The sequence below is a fragment of the Corella eumyota genome, chromosome 5 (genome assembly GCF_963082875.1).
Source record: "Corella eumyota chromosome 5, kaCorEumy4.1, whole genome shotgun sequence".
Classification (NCBI taxonomy): domain Eukaryota; kingdom Metazoa; phylum Chordata; class Ascidiacea; order Phlebobranchia; family Corellidae; genus Corella; species Corella eumyota.
In genome coordinates, this window is record NC_137494.1 from 7,088,249 (window position 1) to 7,110,599 (window position 22,351).

The 22,351-nt window shown below is 30.2% G+C and overlaps 3 protein-coding genes across 3 annotated transcripts; all 3 read left to right on the forward strand.

Moving 5' to 3' along the window:
• Positions 1 to 1,440: 1,440 nt before the first annotated feature.
• On the forward strand, positions 1,441 to 5,549 carry LOC145752604 (deoxyribonuclease-1-like). The gene is made up of 11 exons (XM_082568908.1): positions 1,441 to 1,574; positions 1,696 to 1,838; positions 2,086 to 2,202; positions 2,386 to 2,511; positions 3,196 to 3,290; positions 3,542 to 3,714; positions 3,990 to 4,090; positions 4,301 to 4,413; positions 4,598 to 4,752; positions 4,966 to 5,056; positions 5,134 to 5,549. The coding sequence occupies exons 1-11, from the start codon at positions 1,495 to 1,497 to the stop codon at positions 5,179 to 5,181; spliced, it is 1,242 nt and encodes a 413-aa protein (XP_082425034.1). The 5' UTR covers positions 1,441 to 1,494; the 3' UTR covers positions 5,182 to 5,549.
• A 914-nt stretch (positions 5,550 to 6,463) lies between these two features.
• LOC145751793 (uncharacterized) lies at positions 6,464 to 9,369 on the forward strand. Its single transcript, XM_082567898.1, has 5 exons — positions 6,464 to 6,766; positions 6,850 to 6,906; positions 7,258 to 7,445; positions 7,774 to 7,999; positions 8,381 to 9,369. The coding sequence occupies exons 1-5, from the start codon at positions 6,549 to 6,551 to the stop codon at positions 9,060 to 9,062; spliced, it is 1,371 nt and encodes a 456-aa protein (XP_082424024.1). The 5' UTR covers positions 6,464 to 6,548; the 3' UTR covers positions 9,063 to 9,369.
• Positions 9,370 to 10,424: 1,055 nt separating this feature from the next.
• LOC145751792 (NPC1-like intracellular cholesterol transporter 1) lies at positions 10,425 to 20,249 on the forward strand. The gene is made up of 21 exons (XM_082567897.1): positions 10,425 to 10,513; positions 10,647 to 10,743; positions 11,073 to 11,302; positions 11,604 to 11,769; positions 12,152 to 12,316; positions 12,532 to 13,328; positions 13,421 to 13,593; positions 13,693 to 13,795; positions 13,972 to 14,142; positions 14,435 to 14,563; positions 14,761 to 14,943; positions 15,197 to 15,439; positions 15,653 to 15,787; positions 15,913 to 16,081; positions 16,774 to 16,885; positions 17,058 to 17,297; positions 17,406 to 17,648; positions 17,840 to 18,071; positions 18,698 to 18,811; positions 19,172 to 19,334; positions 19,591 to 20,249. Exons 1-21 carry the CDS (start codon positions 10,469 to 10,471, stop codon positions 19,731 to 19,733), a joined length of 4,053 nt encoding a protein of 1,350 aa, XP_082424023.1. The 5' UTR covers positions 10,425 to 10,468; the 3' UTR covers positions 19,734 to 20,249.
• Positions 20,250 to 22,351: the final 2,102 nt, after the last annotated feature.

A 22,351-nucleotide genomic window follows, 5' to 3' on the forward strand; every position in this document is an offset into this window, starting at 1 on the left:
TAAATTTTATTTGTTAAAGTTTTATTATAAGACTTTTATTTTAAATTGTCTAGAACTTTAAAGATCAATATATTGAGCAGTCAAAACAGTACAAAAAAGTAGGTTTTATAATTTGTAAACAACATCTTATCTACACCTAACCAAACCACTTGAATAATTAGAAAAATATTTACGTTATTTTATAAGGATATCAAAGCAGGAAGGAGATGATGGAATCTTTCAAATTCTCTCTGTTTCATTTGACGTGAAATAAATTATTTTGGTATTTACGTTTGGTTAGATTTCAGTTTTATGTCAATATCAGTTAGATTAAGCGCTGTGAGGGGGATTTCCGTAAAATGTGTCATCTTTTGACCTGGCCAGGATTCCGTAATGAATATAACCTATATCTTTCACTTATACCATTGCCTATGGATCAGAAATGTTAAAAATTACATTGTTATATAAAAAATGACACACGCCGGAAAGAAATAATTTAAATCATTTTTTTGTGTTAATTTTAAAAGGTCGTAATTTCGCAAACGTAGCATTTAGCCATTTTGTGCTGATTCGTTCTTTTTTTTGCGTAAACCGCTTTTAAATTAATAATAATAATTATTCAGTCGAAAATTTTTTTCCAAAAAATTCATAACACCTTTCCTATACGTTTGTTTATATTTTAAGTTCATAAAAATTCATAAATCAAATTAAATTACACCAACAGGGCCAGCTGTTGTTTGTAATTTTTAACATAAAAATATATAATATTTTAAGCAATTTCCAACATTTTGAACATAACACAATTAAAACCTTTTTATAACAAACATTATCTTAATACAGCTATAATATTTGGTTATGTACTTTCATACTCCTTCAAGATTTAAAAAAAATTAAATTTTTTATTTTTAATGGTATCATGTTTAGTAAATAAGGTCATGTATAGTATATAAGTCATGTTTTTGTATAGCCTTGTTGTTAAGTCAACCGATACAATTGTATCCTTTTTGTCCATGCTGGTGTTATTACTATAGCATAAAATACCTAGTTGTCATACATAAAGTCATAACAAAGTGTTACATTTGGAATCGGGTTTCGGTAAAACAAAGGCGTAGTGTTATATATTAAAATTGTGGTTTGACAGACTTAGTTAGGCCATGGGTAGGCCTTGAATTAATTGATAACTTTGCGCGAAATGAAAGTAATTTAGAAATTGAAAGACAGTATGTTTTCATCAGGGAAATTTTATGTTTAAAGTATTTTCAAAAGATGTCGTTAAAATTAGTAGCTTTGCAAAACCTTTAAAACGATTTAAGTTTTATTTTCAAGAAGCATTTGTGTATTTTAGTTTAAATAAAAATATTAAGCAGTTTTGCCCGACGCCTAAAAGTATTTTACCCACGCGCATACTCAATGCATTGTTTAAATGACTAATTTTTTCTTTATTTTTATTTCGTTACGTAAGTAGGTCATATAAATACACCACACTTAAAACTTAACGCTATATATTATTAACAAATGGAGCCTTGGATAAAGTTGCTGGTTGGCGTTTTTCTTGGATTTTTAGTATTGGTCGCTTCCATTGCTATTACTTTAACGTGAGTTCAACTAATAAATCTATCGAATCGTTTGTATTTTACGGTTCTCGCTAATTCTAGCTAGAGTACAAGTAATCCATTCTGCATTATTTATTATACATTTCCATTAAAAAATTTTTAGAGTCGAAGTCTGTAATCGACAAACCTGGTCAGCCTGTTCCACCACTTGTGGCGTGGGAGTGTCAACAAAAGAAGATCGCTGGTATTGCAATGGCGAAAAAATTAAATCTTGTTGGATTCAGAATTGCTCTTCCGAAGTAGAAGGTCAATTGTAAATTACTTTATAAAAATATTTATGTTTTCGTCGTAAAGGTTTTTTACTTCGACTTATTTTTGGCAAAATAACAATGCTGTCGTTTTTAAAATAATATTGTAAAGCACAATATACTATTGTTATTTTTTTTATTGTTCTAGTATGACTATAGTCTACATACAGTTTTAATTATGTTGATTGTCCTGTATTAAACACGCAATATTTTGATATAAAAATAGTCTTTTTGTTTATTTTTAGATTTTTGCAGTGCAAATCCTTGTAACGAAAACGCTACTTGTACAAATAATGAAGACAGTTTTACTTGCAATTGTAATACGGGATTTACTGGAGATGGAATACAAAGTTGTACACCAGGTAGTCTCAAAACGTTTTTTTATTAATCAGTAATTTGGAATTTTGGCTTAAAGGTTTCGGGTTCGAACCGCACTGATGTCACGTATCGCCTTGAGCTCAGCGTTATGCGGAAACTTGAACTTGTCACTTTATCGATACTTTAATTTTTTTAATTATGTTTATTTCGTTTTTTTTTTAATCTAGAAAAGGTGGAAGTAAAATGTGTTGAAAACTCCTGTCACGATAATGCCACATGTACTGTCGTAGACGATGTCATAAACTGCACTTGTTTATCCGGCTTTACTGGCAACCCTTATGTGAATTGCACAGGTGAATTTGTTGGTTTATTTAAAGTTTATTGACGTTTTTTAATGACGTGTTTTAAAAGTCAATTAAAATGTCAGCTCAACCACAAAATTCTACTTAATCTAATACACATCCTTGGCATTACTTATATGTAAATATCATTAAAGCCCGAAAGCCCAAAGCATGTTATTTTTTAATTACCATTGGACGACAAATACCACAATATCAATGGAAAGTTTGTTGTTTTCATACTTAAACTATGGTACGTGATAAATTATATATTTACTTACTCCGCGTAGGCCCATAGACAAGTTATGCCAATTAAGTTAAACATTCAAGACTTCATTATAAATAGATACAAGTGTATTTTAGACTTCGTTTACGTCTGTTAGCTGTTTGAAAAATATATGACAGGCGGTTGAGACATATTAAATTCGTTAAACGCTTTTATACTAATAAAACACTGTTAAAACAAAAGGCTGCTTTTGGAAATGCCTTATTTAAGCATAATAAGAGTAGGTTTATAACGGGTAGTTCTAGTGGTAAAATAGTTTAAAAACTTATGCATAGGAATTAGGACTGTTCGCTTAAACTTATACTAAAAAAATAATAAATTTAATTTTGTTTTAAATTTTGAAGTTTAATTAAAAACTTAAAAAATGATGTTAAGTGTTATTTTTCTAACGTTGTCTGCCTTGATGTCTTTAGCAATTGCGGAACCACTTTTGATCGGAGCATTTAACGTTCAAGTTTTCGGTCAATCTAAAATTGGAAAACCTGAAGTCGTGGAAGTACTAGTTGACGTAAACAAATTAATTTTTTTTATGTTATTTATAGCTTATCAAATTTATTTAAAAAAGGCAATAAAGTTTATTTATAAACTAAATATTTGAACTTTTAAAATACCAGAAATTTTAAAAAAATATTTGAACTAACTAAAAAATTATGTATAAAATTTTTTTTGGAATAAATATTGTAATACATTTTTATTTCCTAAATTAAAATAAACTTTTTTCTAAATAGTTTAAATTTTGTAATGTTTTAACTGTTTTAGATTATCCAACGTTACGACATTATTATGATACAAGAAATACGAGATAAAGCCCAAACCGCTTTCCCAGAGTTGGTTCGACAAGTAAATGTAGCTTCCAACGATCAATACGACTTTCTTGTGAGCGGTAGAACTGGTCGCACCAGCAGCCAAGAGCAATACGGTTACATTTGGAGGTATTTTTGTTTATTTATTTAAATCTGACACTTTAAGCGATATCTATATAGCAAATATACATTATATATAAGGCTATATCTGTTTTATTTGGTGTTTTTTAACGTCAAGGTCACAAAATTTTTCGGTTTTCGAAAAAAATTCGAATTTTGGTTCAACTATTTTTCTAACGTTAAAGTTGAGGTCAAATAGCTTAAAGTTGCATTTAAATTTACAAGTTAAATTTGTAGGCCGGGGTTTATATTTAAATTTTGTTTTTTAAATGTTTTTTTTATAGGAATGATAAGGTGAGGGTAACAGGCGAATACCAATACCCAGATAATGCTGATATTTTCGAACGAGAACCATACACCGTTGAATTTCAGCGACTAAAATCTGGTAACTAATTATTTATTTATCGAAATAAAAATTTAACTTATAATGAATTTGTTTTGATGTGCTTTTTAAAAATATTTTAAAGAAGTTTTTTGCATTTAAAATTATTTTTTTTAATTGTATAAAAATCTAATATGGTATGATTAAAATTAAAATAATACCAGAAGCTTTAGGTCTTTTTTTGGTTAAAGTTTAACAATAACTTTTATACAGGAACTCCAAACAAGTTTAGTTACATTTCTATTCATGCAAAACCAGATGATGCTGAGGCAGAAATAAATCATCTCGACAACGTTTACGAAATCGTTGCTCAGCAATTTGGAGAAGTAAGATAAAAAATTATTTTTATTAGGAAAAATTTGCCAAAAATAAGTTTACCTTATTAACTGATTCAGCAAAGGGAGTTGTAAAACTGCTGTTCCTTTGAAAATCCGTATTTTTAGAATCCGTTTAGTTATAATCCGCATTTTTTTCGTTAAAATTTTTTTTTTATTTTATTTTTTTACCCAGGACGCGTTAATAGGTGGAGATTACAACGCAGATTGCAGTTATGTTTGTTCGTCTTGTTGGGCGGATATTGATATGTGGAACGATAATACCTATACCTGGCTTATCCTGCATGATGTTGACACAACTCTTAGTAATACTGACTGCGCTTATGATAGGTTGGCCTACTTTTTGCATTTTAAACTGCATGGTATATAGTAATTGTCGTTTAGAAATATTTTTATACAGGACATTTAAGAATATTATATATATGAAATCAACTATATGTTAAACGGTGTAATTTAAAAGTCCTAACCGCTTGTTAAGTTATAAAACTTAATTTATCTACATATTCACATGCTTAAAAAAACCTTTTAAGTGTTTTTGTATAGGTTAGTGGTAGCTGGATCAGCAATGACGTCAAGTTCTAGCCATGGAGTTGTATTCCGTTATGATTTGGCCTATAATCTGTCAGAAGAACTGGTAAGCTAATGCCAACTGTTTCATGTATTTGGTTTTTAAATTCGTTAGTTCCTATTTTATCAGTCTTTATTTTTTAGGCAAAGGACGTGAGTGACCACTACCCTGTAGAATTCACTCTGAGTTAGACTGGAAAAGTATTAACAGTCACTCTAACGTGTAATATGGTGAACATAATAAAATAAAATTTGGGGAAAAATCTTCTACTTTTTTAGCAAAAGAAATTTAAATTTAGAGATATAAGTTGGCAAATCAAAACTTCATATAAATATTTACGCATGAACTACAACTTGGCAGTAATTAACTACGTAATGTTATTGCAAAGAAAGGACGCGTGTTCTGCTTAGGAATTTAGGCAAGTTCTGCTTAGGAATTTAGGCTACTGCGTACAAATGCTTTAAACGTCAAAAAGGCGCACTTGTCATTTGCCAATTTGATTACTTGCTAGGAGTTTGCTTTAAAGTAACAATGCTTTTAAAATGTCGGCTGTAATTGTTTTACCAATAAGAAGAAAATAATAAAATGTTCTTAGGTATAGGTATAAGTACGTGATTCTCAAGTAGATTTAGGCATTGAAATGTGTTATAGGCTATTACGATTTTTAAAACAGAACAGACTAGCTTGTATTAAAAAGAGATTTTGGACTTGAATAATCAACCGAATAAACAACCAACGGCAAAAACAACTAAGTTTTACATCAAGCAAAGATATAAAATTCTGTTTTAAACAGATGAAGAATTAATGTTTGTTACCAAATAAAAAGTCGAGAAAAGAAAGTGACGTCAATACAAAAGCCCAAAAAGGTAAATAAGCTTTATTTAAAAGTTACAATACCGTTTGTGTATGTTTTTTAAATTGTGCTAATTTCGGTGTCTCTTAATATTTACATTTTCTAAATTCTAATATCTTGGTGACGTCACTACAAGAGAACTTAATTGACACAAACAGTACCTTCTTTCTTTTAAAGTTAATTAAAAACTAAAGGCTTAATAGTAAATTATAAAAAGTGTTTTAACAATGAGTATACGACATTTTTAACATGACAATCGTTTGTTTTAACATTTAAAACTAGCCTAATACCACGTGACATTTTTTTTACACAATCATGCTTTAATTTGGTTTGACCTGTTTAAATATCTAAGATTAAAATATAGCAACTTTTAGTAAATAAAATCAGTTATAATATGATTCTTTCTTTCAGAAAATTAGCAATTAAAAATGTCGATCAATTTAATTTTTAATTAATAAAGAATTTAAAATTAGTACAAGTTTTAGACGATCGATTACGCGTTGTATACATTTGTGTTGAACACATTAAAGTATTTGGTTTCAACTTATTTTTATTTCTTGTTTTATCAATAGAACTGATTGGTAAACAATAAACCGTTAGCTAGTAGCAGTAGATTATTCTACCCAGCCTCAACTATTTGAAATGTTTAGTTATATGTTAAAGTTAGGCGTTTTCGTTAAGTAAATATCAAGTTTTCTTAATGAGATGATCATAAATAACGTAGATGATACACAGTACAACATTAATAAAAGGCTAGAACGCAAAAGATCCAATATTTTTAAAAGAAAGTCAAATTTTACCTGGTTTAGTAACAACGGGTCTTTAAAAGTCAGATGGCTAAAAGTTGTGGTTGGAGTCCTGGCATTATTTGTCTTATTCAAAACATGGGAAAGGCACTTACCAACCTTCATCATAGATAATAGGTGATTTAACTATTAAGTTTACTGTTTTTTAATCAACGTTTTTTACTGACAGTTGTATAATACAACTTTGATTTTCATTACAGACAAGAAGACTTTTATAATAGTGATTCTCTTGAATATGAAAACGAAATCGACGATAGGTTTGTTTTTTATTATTTTCGTTATATGGCTAGGCTGGTTTTTTTAAACCTAACCGTTTATTAACTTCTAAATCGTATTTGTGTTTTTATCCTTAAAGCCAAATAGAGTCTCCGCAGCTAGCAGGTCTAAGTAATTTAAATCTGTTATTATAGGTAAATGTAGATAGCTTAAAATGTATTGCTTAAAATTTAGTCTATATAATAACAATTATACAACGGTTCAATTAAACAAAATAGACCATAGGCCATTTAAGTAGAAAACCAAACTACCAATGGATTTTATCCACAATTGTTGATTTTAAAGACCACACCCACAATCACCCCTAGGGCTAAAACTATTTTTTTTTGTAGAATAAAACAAGTCAAAGAAAAGAATTTAATTCTTTCTCCAGCACTGCCACCTAACATGTATTTAGCAGACTTAACAAACAAGCGACCACTTGCCAAGTTTCATTTAACTCCCTGGCATGTTCTAGATGCCCTGAGCTCACCTGTATTTGGAACAAGTTGTAAAAATATGAATCCGGGAGTTGAACACGGTAAGGTTTGATTTTTATGTAAAAATTGGGAATAATTTGTAATTGCATCACTGTTTCTATACTTATAAACATTTTGAGATGATTTTGAGATATACTTTTACGGTCCTTGCCAAATTTTCAGAACTTTAACGGTTTCTTTAAAATTATATATTGTAACCCTTTACTTATCTTAACACTAACCTAAAAATGATGATTACTATATTTATATTAATTATTTCATGGTTTTTAATAATGTCCTTTTATTTTTGTTGTATGAAAAATGCTTTGTTGTAATATTTTTTGCTAACAATTTTTAAATGGATATTTAACATGTTTACTTGATCTGCAGGTGCAAAATTTTCAATGGTTATTTTTGTCAAATCGAAGCTGGCCAATTTTGACGAACGAAATGTGATAAGAGAGACGTGGGGATCGGTTTACTACATGAAACAAATTCGAATCGAGAGAGTATTTGTTGTGGGAAAAACCCCAAACATCGAGATTCAAAATCACATAGAATTAGAGTCAATGCAGTATGGTGATATACTTCAATATAAGGGCCCTGATAGTCACAGGTAAGGGACAATAGTTAGGTGATATAATTACGTTGGTTGCCTTTCTGTTGTGTTAGAACAAATTATTTTTGGATCACTTGTACTTTACCGTTTTCAGAAAAAAACACCCGTACTTTTCGGTTCCCACTAATTCATTTTTGGTCCTTAGCATTTTAGAAAACTGTAAAGTACAAGTAATCCCCATATTAAAAAAAGGTTTCTAATTTGGAAAATGCTGCGTATTTATATAATTCTTTAATCAAAGTTTTTGGAATTAAAACTGTTAGAATTACAAATGATTTTTATTAATGTACAAAGTATATTTATTTAAGCTGAAAAATAAATGTAAACTGTGTTGCCCCAGTGTATATTTTTAACTAAAAAACTTTTATACAAATTTAGAAACTTTTCTGAAAAGATCACTAGCGCCATGCTGTGGGCATCTTTAAACTTGCCTGACGATTTTTTTTATGCGTCAACGAGTGACGATTTTATCATTAACTTCTCGCGTGTTCTAGACTTTTTGGAATACGATATTCAAAAAAACTGGCGCCGCTACACGGCAGCAAATGGCAGAGAAGCGTCCAAACAAGACATACGGGAACTTTTGCCTTTGTACTGCGTGGACAATTTAAATCTTAATGATGTCCCCGATCGTAACTTTTTAAGCAATCGAAATGTGCCGCGTTCAGTATACGTATTTGAATACTTCCCGCCATATTGTAGCGATGGCTTTTACTTTATGCCCGTTTCAATGACTAAGCAACTCTTTGAAATATCAAGGGTAACTGCATATCTTGATCTTGATGACGTATGGGTAACTGGGATATTACGCCAGAAACTACTACGCGGTGATAACAATATTGTTAAGGTTAAATGGCCTTTAAAAAAACCACGTTTGTTATGGAGACGTATTTTTAGCCAACGAGAAAACAGTGGTTTGACTTATAAACTAACAAAGCAGTTCTGGCGTGGCTGGAAAGACGAAATAGAAAACTCCCCACATTGCATAAGAAAACACAAACCACTTGACCAGAGTGTCGTTAACGCCGTGAAAGATCAAATAAACATAGAAATCAATTAATTTAAATAATTTTCTCCAGCTTTAGGTCGCTGATCTTTCACATGACGTTGGAAGAATTTACCTAGCAGTAAAGTTGCGAAGTATAAAGAGTAATTTGTGTGAGTATGAGGAGAATAACAAAGTTATTTATAAGTTAATTTATTATTTATTTGAGTCATATTTTTTTTATTTGTATTTTGTCTTTGTTTTCGAAAATTATGAACGATTCAAAATTTTTCTTGAAAAAATATTTTAACTTGTCATTTATAACGAAATATTTAATACTAGCTTATTCATTTTATACACATTTATTTTAGTATTACTATGAATATTTATTTAACATATATTTAGATTTTTTTAAACAAAATTTAAATAAATTTTTCTACATTTAGGATCTGTTTTTTATTTTGTTTTAAATTTTTAAACATCAAAGAATGTTACATGTTTAAACTCGTGTAAGGTTCTTATAGTAAATGTTTGTAAAGTTATTTAAATTACCTTCTAACCTTGTAATGTCAGATGTAGCTGACGTGTTTTGTATTACAGTTACACTGTTATCTTTATCAAATAAGATCAACACCAATAAATAAATTATTAATTTTTTAAAAGTGTTCCTTTGCAAACAAACTTACTAAAATGTTATTTCAGTAATTGGGTAAGGGCAACTTTTGTGATTTTTTTCCTAAAAATAACATTTTAAAATCTGCTTACAGTTTAAAATTGATTTAATGGTTTTATAGGTTGATTATGTTTATCTTAGCGAGATGATTAAGGTAAATTAGTTAACTTATCTTTCGTTTACGACGGGCAGGCCTAGTTACGTCTTTAACCAAACTGACGTCAGTGTTAAATATGATTGGACGAAAAAAGTCACCCCACTGTGACGCAATATTCGTTCTTAGTATATACAGGTTGAAGTCCGACTTGGTTAGGCTGGGTATGTTTGTGTTTACCCAACCTATAAAGCAAATACAGTTTATGTTTCTCTTGTTTTCCTTGCGTTGTGCTTATTGAGAGATATATGGTACAACAAATAATTAGTAACTTATTCTTTCGTCGATTGCTCTTACTTAGGAGCATTACACACACTTTGTGATAGTTTAAATAAAGTTTTAGACACAAAAAATAGCGATGGTGAAATTTCAAGTTTTGTTGCAATGTTTTTGTTGCAATATAATCTAAGCTGTAGTTATTTAGCAGAAGACATTTTATAAAAATTTTAAATAAATTTTTGTTACGTTTTAACTTTGCTAAATCCTGTTTAGGTGTTCTGAAGAAATATTTAACAGTTACAGCGTAATACTACAGATAAAACATATTTATTAAAACAATTTTTTGATGTTTAAAGACTTATTTAACGGACATTGTATTTTATTTAGTTGCAGAAATATAAGATATTTAATTTGGTTTACAAAATTATATTTAAAATGCGGAAAACGCATTTTTTAATACTTATTATCGAAATAATTTCAGTAAGTTTTTATGGTTATATTTATATATTATTTTAACTTAAATGTTATTAAATTACAACAATATACACGAGCTACGATTTAAATAGGTTAGTTTCCTTTTAACAATCCAGCAATTTTTTGATTTTGATTTTAGAGAGCTCGGTGTGATGAATATATTCGCGAAGATGGATGGTGTATGGCATATGATAGCTGCGGACCGAACACTAATCTAGAGGGAGCCGAATTTAAAGGTCAGTGGGTTTATTGGGTTTGCGTTTAAAAAGTTAATCTAATTTAAATGATATAATAAGTGTCTTTAAATAGGTTTGAACACGTTTATTAAGGTTTTTTAGAAGATTTAAAAATTAGAGGATAAAGTGTAAAATCTTTTTTGGAGTATTATTTTAAAAAAGTTCACTTAAAAAAAAATTAGTCTAACTACACATACGTAAAGTGAGCTAATAATATAGTCGTTGGAAAATCCTATTTTACCACACTTTAGCATTTTTTTGCCTTCTAAAATAAACAGAAAACAAGTTTGCAAAACACAAAATAAACCTTTTACTTTATATTTTTACAGGTGATATACCGTGCCTACAAAATGTGGAGGCTGTCACATCTAGGCCGGGTACAAGTCATTATAATCTATTAGAAACAACCTGCCCCGATTTGATTAATCCTGACGGAGTGACGAAAGTTTGTTGTTCACGTTCCCAACTTATCACATTGACTACGCAGTTGACAGCTTCGGAGTTAATTTTTCAAAGATGTCCTAGCTGTGTTTGGAACTTCAGGAACCTTTACTGTCAGGTAGTTGGTTAATTAAAGTTACGAATAGTAATTTTATATGTTGGCATAAGGTGTAAATTGGTATTGATTTGAGATTTGGTTATAAAATTAATTTTTTATTAATTTTGTAGTTTTAAAAGTTAAAATTATTTTTTTACTTTTGAATGATTCAAATTTTTCTAAAAAAAATAACATTTGGTTTACTAGTTATGTCTGGAGATATTTATAACAGTTTTTTCAAATCCCTAAAACCTAGTGGACTTACAGCATTAAATGTAAAAGTAAAAATTTAATGTTAATGTAAAATCAAATGTTTTTACAGATCACATGCAATCCCAACCAGGCTACTTACTATACTGCAGTAGAAGTACAAAACAATACTGGCCAGCCTTTTCCATCAATAGAAACGGCACAAATTTTTATTGATAGCGAGTTCGCAAATGGAGTGCACACTTCTTGCAAGGATGTGGTGTTTCCTCAAACCAATGGTTAGTTTAAATAAATTGATGAAAACTAATTCACTCTAAAAGTTGGGTTATTAAAGCAACTTGATGGAACATTAATTTTATGACTCAACATTGTGTATATAGAATTACAATTAATTTTCACGCTATAAGTTTTAACCTTCAAAGGAATTTTTTTAAATACTGCCTGGTAACATAACAGCTTTTTTTTTAACCATATGCTGTTTATTGATATTGGCAAATCAAAGCTATTTTATAAAACATTATATTTTCAGAAAAATAAAAACAAATTTAAAAAAATTAAAAGGGTTTAATAAAAAAGTTGTTTTGTCAATAAAATAATATTTTCGACCAAATGGTTTTTCATGTAATTGTTTTCGACAATAATTTTTTTATTAAAATACAGGTAAAGCTATGACATTAGTTTGCAACGGTTTCTCTGGAGATGATTGTTCAAGTCAAGACTTTTTAAATTATCTTGGTTCGACAAATAACGGTGTTGCGCCAATGAATCAGAATTTTCAGCAAATTGGAAACGATACCGGTCCAAATAGTGTTGAAATACCTTTTCGTAAGTAGTGTTGTAATATTAATACCAATGGTGTTACAGTTTTTTTTTGACAATCTTAATTAAAGCATATATTTTTTTAAGACAATTTTCTGTGGTAATTCTTTCTTGTTATTGTTTAAAATCTTACCATTTCTGATTAGTTTTTTTTTAATATTTAATTAGAAATAGCTTGATAACAATAGTTCTTATTATAATGACTGGTGATTTTTATTTAGCTCCTGAAGGAATGAAGAGTTTGAATGCATACACATTTACTTGCGATGTAGCATCTCCCGTGAACGGATCCGAGCCATGTAGTTGTACTGATTGCTCTTCTGCATGTCCTATTATTCCTCCCCCTCCGCCGGCTCCGGAGCGATTTATGATCGGTAACGCTGACGGAGTTGGAGTCATCATGCTTATTATTTTTCTTGCGTTAGTCATTGTGTTTGTCTCATATTTGCTGTTGAAATGTTATTGTTCAAACAAGAAGAAAACCATTGTACTAAACACTCACAATCATGAGCGCCTTCAATCGAAATCTAAAAACGAACATCCCCAGATTTGTGAAGAGGACATTACCCGATTCCAGCGTGCCGGAAAGAAGACTCAAGATGTGTTCCGAGATGCTTTTAGGTGGTGGGGCACTTTTGTGGCTCGTCATCCTTTATGGGTTATAATCCCGTGTTTGGGCGTAATTGTTGCGCTGTGCTTTGGTATTCAATATGTTATTCTCACAAATGACCCAATTGAGCTTTGGTCCTCGGAAGGAAGTCGAGTTCGGGAAGAAAAAGATTATTTCGATTCCCACTTTGGTGCTTTCTACCGCTCGGAAATGGTAATTATGAAATTGAAACCAGAATTCGACAAAGGGGGTACAAACTACACGTCGTTCACGGGAGTTAAATACAATTTTTCTGAGATTTTAAATAAGGAATACTTGCTCGAGTTGTTAAAGTTGCAAAATGAACTAAGATACATGCAAATTGAATATGAAGATCAGGAAGGCAATCTTAAGAACGCAACATTAAATGTAAAAATAATATGTTATCATATACTTACAATAACTTTAACAATATATTTTCTCGTTTATTTTAAAACTATGTTTTAATTTTATTTTTTTAGGACATTTGCTTCAAGCCACTGGAACCTGACAACAACAACTGTACAATTACTTCAGTCATAAATTACTGGCAAAACGATCCAAACGAACTTAACAAGACTGCTACATACGTGGACAAAATTACTGAAACAGAATATCTTATAGATTATCGCGACCACTTTTTATACTGTGTACAGTAAGTAATTTTTATTCATTTACCTCATATTGCAAATCAAATTAGTTACTCAATACTGCATAATCTATTTTTGTTAATGTTATTCATTTCGTATTTTAGAGCACCTTCATCTCTTCAAGATACAACTGCCCTTAAGCAAAATTGTATGGGTGATTTTGGAGGCCCAGTATTTCCGTTTCTTGCTGTTGGTGGACAAGAAAATGTAACACTTTGTTCTTTTACAAACTTATTAATTTACATGTGGTCAATCAATTTTTAATAACTTTAAATCATTATGGATAGTTTTGTAGATTTTACGCTACAAAAATATTTAAAATTTGTAGTTAAACTTGAAATATCCAATAGATCTTAAAAATGTTAATTTATATAATATATTAGGAAGGAAAATACAACGAGGCAAAGGCTTTAATCTTAACGTTTGTGATAAATAATTATGCGAAAGAAGACATAAGAACTAGCATAACGAAAATTTGGGAAAAGAGGTTTTTGGCAATAATGGAGAAGTGGTCAAAGGAGAACAAATATTTTGATTGTGGATACTTTTCCGAGGTAAAAAAGATTTTCTCTTTTTTGTTTAATTTTTAGACTTGGTAGTGTGGTAGTAAGAATAAATGGTTTCACTTTAAAAAATCTTGGTTTAATCACTACTGTTTTTTTACTGTAGTGCTCTTAAGTGAAGTGTTACTAACTGTACTAACTTTTGGTTTAAAACCAATCAGGTCCAGTTTGATCAAAATTTGGTCCAGTTTGATCAAAATTATTTTCAACTCATTTGTTCACTAATACAATATATTTAAACTTATATTAAAAAACAAAAATTGTATTTTATTTAATTCTAAAGAGGTCACCAGAAGATGAAATAGAAAGATCGAGTAAATCGGATGTCATAGTGTTTGCTGCCAGTTACTTGGCCATATTCATATACATCACCATTGCTCTGGGTACCTATACTTCAATCAAAAGAATTCCTGTAAGTATAAGACCATATTGACGCTTATTATAAATGTAAATTTATTTGCCCAAATTTCATTAAGTTTTCCTTAGTTTTTTTTTCTTTAAATCATCTTACCCTTCTTCCTTTTAGAAAGAGTTTATTCTTTATTCATGTTGATTTCTCAGATGCCTAAACTACAATTGTATTTTTATTATCTTTATTTTTATCAAAAGGTTGAATCCAAAGTGTCCCTTGGAGTTGCTGGCATTTTAGTTATTATCTTGAGTGTTTTTACTAGTTTGGGTTTCTTTGGTTACGTTGGTTACGCCAGTTCGCTTATCGTCATAGAAGTCGTGCCTTTCTTGGTACTAGCTATTGGGGCTGATAACATTTTTATTTTAGTACTAGAATACCAGGTTAGTACTAGAAGTACTATAGAAAACTCTTTTAAATTAGTTTGTAGAATTAAAATTTTGATTTGGTTTAGTGACCATGTCATTTAATAATGTAAAATTATGAATAAATTTATTTTGTAATTTAATGTGTTTTAAATCATAAATTTAATTTATAATTTTTCCACCGCATCAATTTACTTTTTCTTGTTATTTTTATTAATTTGTAAAAAATTTAAATAAAAATAATTAACACACTTTTTTTGCTTGTTTTTAGAGAACTGAACGGTTACCCGGTGAACAATTGCCTGAACATCTAGGTCGCGTTTTCGGAGAGGTGGCACCAAGTATGTTGCTCTGTTCTTTAACAGAATGTGTTGCTTTCTTTCTGGGTGCTTTGGCAGACATGCCCGCTGTTAAGCAGTTTGCGCTAGCCGCTGGAGTAGCCATTTTGTTTGATTTTATTTTACAGATTACCATGTTTTTGGCTGTGTTGTCATTAGATGCAAGACGACAAGAGGTAAACATTTTCTAAATATTATAAATTTAAAAAAAATCTTAAATGCTAATTAACTACGTAATTTAAATAAATTTCAAGATAGAATTTACAGCTTAGTTTTAACGGAAGGCTTCATACATAGTACTTAAAATTCTAAAATAATTCATACTTAAAATTAAAGAACCTTTTTAAAAATAACTACGTTATATAAATTATATAATATTTAAACTTCAGGACAACAGAGTGGATATTGCATGTTGCTTTAAAATCGGGAAGGAAAAGAAAGAAGTTACCAAAAGCTACTTGGAAACATTTTTCAAAGAATATTTTGCCCCATTTTTAATGAACGATCTAGTTCGAGCAATAACAGTAAGAAAAAACAAATCTTAAAACAACGTTAAATAATTTATTTTTTATAAGTTTATGCCCTTATTTTTGTTATTTAACCGTTGCACATTTTTGATATTGATAATTAAACAACAAATTTTTAACAGATGATAGCATTTGGCGGCCTGACGTGTTGGTCCATAGTTTTAACAACTAAAATGAAAGTGGGTTTAGACCAGGACTTGTCAGTACCTCTTGACTCTTACGTGCTCACCTATTTTGATTACATGGAAGACTATTTGGATGTCGGCGTACCTGTTTATTTTGTGTCTAAAAGTAAGTGTCTGGTAGGATTTTAAACTTTGCCGTTTTTATAAAAAAATAGTCTTTTTTTTTTTTTTTTGGATATATTTTTATCCTCGATGTGGGAAAGTCGAATGCGCGACTTAAACATAGAGTAACATAAGTTACTCCGACCCAGTCTCGAGTTGCCTGTGGCAGTTTGGGATATTATAGAAACTATAATTGCCCGGTAATTATGCTGCTGTTTAAGTGCTGGCTCAGCGGGAGTTCATACCGTTTATAGCGCCTTACTCAAGGGCGCTACAGCATGAGATCAGTGGAGATTGAACTCACGACCTCATGTGTGGTGTAGCAAGAGTTCTTACCACTACACCACGCTGTCTTGAAGTGGAAAGGCTAACTTTATGTAAACGTAGGGTAATGTTTAAATTTCACTGCACCTTTAACAGTTTCAAATAATATTATTGGTTTGAAATTGAATTGTCGATTTGTTTAGCTTTAAATTAGTATTACTTGTAATGCCATTTCCGTAAGCGCTTTGGCGCAAATTCAGGTGGAATCAAACCCAGAATCACATTTAGTTAGGCCAGATTTTTTAACCTTTATCATACGGCTTAAAGGATTAACTTTGATCCCAATGTTGTGATTACTTTCATACTTTTTGCCGCATAAAATCCGGAAACATATTTTCTTAACGCTTAAATTAAACTTTATTATTTTTGTAGATCCTTACAATTTTTCCAACCCAGAAGCAGGCTCATATATTTGTGCATCGGCAGGTTGTGATACTTATTCACTCACTCAACAAATCTCATATGCTAGTCAAAACTCAGAATAGTAAGAATAAGATTACACTTGATTTTTTTTTTATTGCACTAAATTTTTTACCTTTATTTTAGGATTTTAAACCTTTTTCATGGTCTTTTTGACAAGATCTAAGTAGATAAATTATGAAAATTACTAATCAAATACTTATTGAAAAAATATTAAATTTCGAAAAAAATTTCAGTTGGAAAATTGAAACACCAGCTGCGTCTTGGTACGACGATTACCTTGACTGGATATCGCGGAAAGGTATAGGAGGTCAAAAATCATGCTGCCGCTCTTACCCCAACGACACGTTTTGCCCGGCAACTAACACAGATTCGTGTATTCCTTGTTTGGATGACAGCTCTTATACTTCGGAAGAATTTATGAAGTATCTCCCGTGGTTTTTGGTTGACAACCCAGGCCTAGAGTGCAATAAGGGGTAAAAACTATATTTAAATTTTATGTATACGGTTTACTATAACCTTATTTAATTTTCACAAGATATAAATTGGTTGAAGATCCTTATTATTAACTTTGTAATATTTAGTGGTCATGCAGCGTATGGTAGTGCAGTCAACATTTCAACTGATCAGTTCAATCAGTCAGTTGTTCAGGCTACGCATTTTTCGTCCTTCCACAGCGTGTGCATCAAGTCGGTAGACTGCACGGAAAATTTAGTGAAAGCAAGAGAATTGGCGGCTAATATTACTGCCACGCTTAAGAAAGCAAACACAGATGAAAATGGTTTGATTATTGGCAACGAAGAAGATTATGAAGTATTTCCATATTGGTAAGCATATGTTTATTAAATTTTTTGATTGTACTTAATCTGATAACAATTATTTTAAAACTAAAACAATCTTTAAACTTAACTTTTTAATTAATATAGAAGCGAAACTTGTTTTTAATAAATAGAGTTAAAATTGCATAAATCTAAAATCATAAAAATAAATATTAATTAAATAAACTTTCTTTTTACAGCTTGTACTACGTCTATTACGAACAATACCTAACCGTAGTCTCCGACACGATGTTTCAAATCGGCATCTGCCTTATTCCCACTTTTGTGTTCACCTTCATTTTGCTCGGGTTCGATTGGTATTCGGGATTTATTACGATTATCACAATTCTAATGATTGTGGTCGACACAGCCGGACTTTGCTCACTCTGGGGCGTTGACCTTAACGCAGTGTCGCTTATCAATCTCGTTGCGGTAAGTAGTGTTGTTGTTTTTAGTCCAGTGACAAATGTAAATGTTATTGGTTATCTGTTATTGTTTAAATAGACAACGCAATGCCCCTGTTTTCTACAGCTAACCACAAAGTTTGGCGCAAATTATTATTGTTATTTAATTTGGAAAATAAGTTGATAGAGATTTGTTTGGCTTGGTTGCAACAAGTATTGGCCTAAAATTATTTTTGCAAACAACTTTATTTTCTCATTCTTAAATTTAACATACAGCAATTTACGTGCTGACCTTATATGCAGCTACAATTATAGCTAAGTCTGATTTTGTAAATTACCGTTCATGGCAAGGTTTCAAGTTTAATCGCACCAGTATCACACTGTTTACCGATAAGGTGGCAGTAGCGTAACGCGGACATTTCCAATAAAACAAATAAAAAAATTATTAGTTCAAGGTCACATGGAAAAAAATAACACCTTGTATAATGAATAATACTAAGTTGACTTTAAATAAAAAATATGGGTTTAATTTTTAAAGTACTAAGTCATTTATGTTATTTACCTTGTTGTTATTTGCTTAAAAAATAATATTCATTTACCTAAGTTCTAATATAAATCAAAATTATAAAAAATAACCTTATTTTATTTATTCAGGCAATTGGATTATCGGTAGAATTTACATCACATGTTGTAAGAACGTTTTCACTTAATACTAGTCTAACCAAAAAAGCTCGAGTTATTGATTCGATGGCGACAATGGGCCCTGCCGTATGTTATTTTTATTAATTTAAACGATACATACTAAATAAGTTACCTATTAAAAATTATGGTTTATTTGTTATATATTTCGCATGTAGAGTTTAGCCCTTATCCTAGTTTTTTTTATACTATAACCTTTAGCCTAGTTTTTTTTATATTGTATTCACCTTAGAGAAAAATAGTATTAGCATCGATATAGTGTAACATACTTTTGTTTTTAATTAATAAACACAGCTATTATTTATTAAATTTTTTCCTTTATTAATGCTGCTAGCCTTGTTAATTTTTTAAATATTTTTAAATTTTTTTGTAAATAACATAAGATGTTTTTATGTTTTTTCTATTTTTTAAATGTTTATCAATTTTCAGGTTTTCGCTGGAGTTGCTTTAACTAACTTACCAGGAATTATCGTTCTAAACTGGGCAACGGCGCAACTCATTCAAGTATTTTTCTTCAGAATGTGCCTTGTAATAACATTACTTGGCACTGCTCATGGCCTGATATTTTTACCGGTTTTCCTAAGCTATTTTGGTACGTTTTTTTATTAAAAGGTTACTAATAAAATTAAGTTATAAAATTATTTAATTTTTTGTATAAAGTAATTTAAAGTTTTAAAAGTGACTTGTATTTTTTTTAAAGTTAACACAATGCTTCCAATGTTAAATATATGCTATGTATTTATTTTTCCTTTGTACGCGTATATTGAATTTAAAACGTTATCAAAATTGCGCAATTGAAAATGATCAAATATTTACCAAAGTCGTAACATCGGATTATTTATTTTTAGGTCCGCCTGTCAATAAGGCAATTTTATTCAGTCAGCAGAAATTGGAAAAAATTGGGGCCTTGTCTGATGGCAAAGAAAACCCGACCTACGAAAATGATAAAGTTTTTGACGATGGCGAAGAAATAAAAATGGCAAAATTTTAAACTTTAAAAAATCAATGTTTAGTACGCTATTAAAGTAAACTGCTCATACGTAATCTATATTAATATACGTTGTTTTCGTTTTTTGTTTTTTAAAATGCGCCATAATTATTGTCATTATATTTTTCATATAGAAGTTTGTAATATAACCTTTTGTAGAGTTTATAAAAAACAGTTTATATTGTTATTCCTCGCCCTTAAAAATTATATAAATTTGTTAATTATTATTATTTTTTGTTATTGCCTTATTTTAGATGTCTAATATGTTCAGCCTAATTTTATTAAAGCCCTGAGTTGTTGAGCGTTATTTAACGTAATGAAAGCAATTTAAATTGGCGATTTGCTATCAAAATTACATTTTTTATTCAAACTGTTAAAATTCAAGACCTTTAATATTGAGGTCGGTGACATTTCATTTATTTTGTTCATTCTTATCAACATTAAAAATAAAAAACTAATATTTCTTTTACAATATTTTCTCAATTTTGGATTGGCACTTTATTGCCGCAGCACACCTATTCTTACCATACAATTGGGCTGAAATCAAATAAAAAAAACTATTAAAATTTTGAACAATGCGGGAATACAGCCTTTAGTGGCAACTGGCAATATTCAAACGCCTTAAAGATAAATAAAATAATTTTTACTTTTAAAACTTTAGAATTTATTACAATAGCCTGCAACCCCACGCCTAAATTAGTTAAACTGTGTGACAATACACTTTGGATTTCGTAGTATTATGGCGACAGTTTCCTATTCGAGGTGTAGTCACTAGCAACTAAAGGATCAGCGTATAAAAATGAAAGCTCTTTTTTGTGTATTTCATTTCGTTTTGTATTCGCAACCCTACGGAAAAAATGATTGGAAAAATTTTCTGCATTATCTTAATAACGATAAAGTAAGAAAGGGTTTAATATAGTATCTAATTATATCAGTGGATTAAAATTAAACGTAGACTTGCCACTAAAACGTTTCCTAAACAATTTTCGGTCTAATTAAACGCGTTTTTATTTTTTTTTACAGTTCTGCTCAAAGCCAGGGCGTCGATTTAACTGAAGTCGTTGGTTCAACTGGTGTTGATGTAGTTAATGCTTGCCTTCAGCGGCTTAGTCTAGCCAACACTTTCAGCAATGACTTCAATTTTTTAGAAAGAATTGCACTGGTTGAATCTAATTTTGGAGAAACTTTAAATGCTAACAGCTTATCTCAGGGAATATGGAAGGTAGTTAAAATCCTTTTTAAAGCTGTAAAACTTATTGTTAATAGTGTTTATTACCAAGATATATCAGGATGTTTTACAAATCAAAGTACCTTAATGTTAATTTAACTTATATATATATATATATATATATATATATATAGTGATTTTGTGAAGTTTGGTGTTTTGTAATGTATTTTTATTATAAAAAGAAAATGTATATTTTTAGATAACACCGGAAATTTATCAAGAATTAACTTCGATTTCAGTTTTTCGACTTGACCTTGCCGCTCATATTGCTGCCACAGCATTGGTAATAGGACTAGACAATGTGGATTTGACAAATAGTGACTTTAGGTGCAATTATAATTTTTGTAATCCTTTATTTGCTTGAGAAATTCAAACAAGTTTAAGCGGTTTTCTCGTTTTTATAAATAAAGCAGGGCAACTTATTCTAAGATTGCTTTACTAAATGTGTTACGTTTTTAGGCTATAATAAAACATTTAATATATTTTTAACAGTACACCAATCCGATCAGCGTTTGCAGCACGACTTTTTATCCAATTAAAGCTCGGTGATTCTGTGAGTGTTCCAGCCACTCTTGCTGAACAGTCCACGTGGTGGAGCACAGAGTATAACGCTGGTGGAACTGGTTTTGTTTCAACTGTTGAAGCCTACGAAGCACAAGCCGGTAATAAGAAAAAAATAGACGCAATTTTACATACATAAATACTTGTGTAACAAACTGTAATATTTCTTAAACAGTGTGTACCATCTACAAACTTGACCTATGGTTATTAGTGGACGGCTCTGGAAGTATAGGGCCATCAAACTTTGCAGAAACTTTAGACTTTGTGGAAGAACTTTCCACGGGATTTGATATTGAACCTGACAAAGTGCGTGTTGGTTTTACAGTCTATTCTTCACAGATATATACAATCAGCACCTTTAACCAGTATACAACCAATTCTGAATTCGAGGCTGTCGTAAGGGCAACGAATTACCCAGAAGGTGCTGTATAATTGTTTTTTTCAATATAACTTAATTTTTATGCAATACATTATGTTTTAAACAGTAAGCCAAGCAGTTTATTTTGTTAATATCTTATATGTAGCCTACTACTACAAACAACATGTCTTTATCATAAGACTATATAACACTTTTACCTGTTTTAAAAAGCCTAAAATTAATTGTTAAAGTAGGTGGGACAGAAACTGGAAAAGCAATATCATACGTTGTGCAAAATGGTTTTAATGTAAACAACGGGGCCAGGCCACTCACCGACGCTGTACCCCGCATTCTAGTTGTTTTGACTGACGGTGAAAGTGGTGATGACGTGCTAGCCCCATCAAATGAGGTAAAACATTCAATTTTGTAGATTTAAAAACTATGATAATTTTTCAACTTTTTTTATCATCTAAT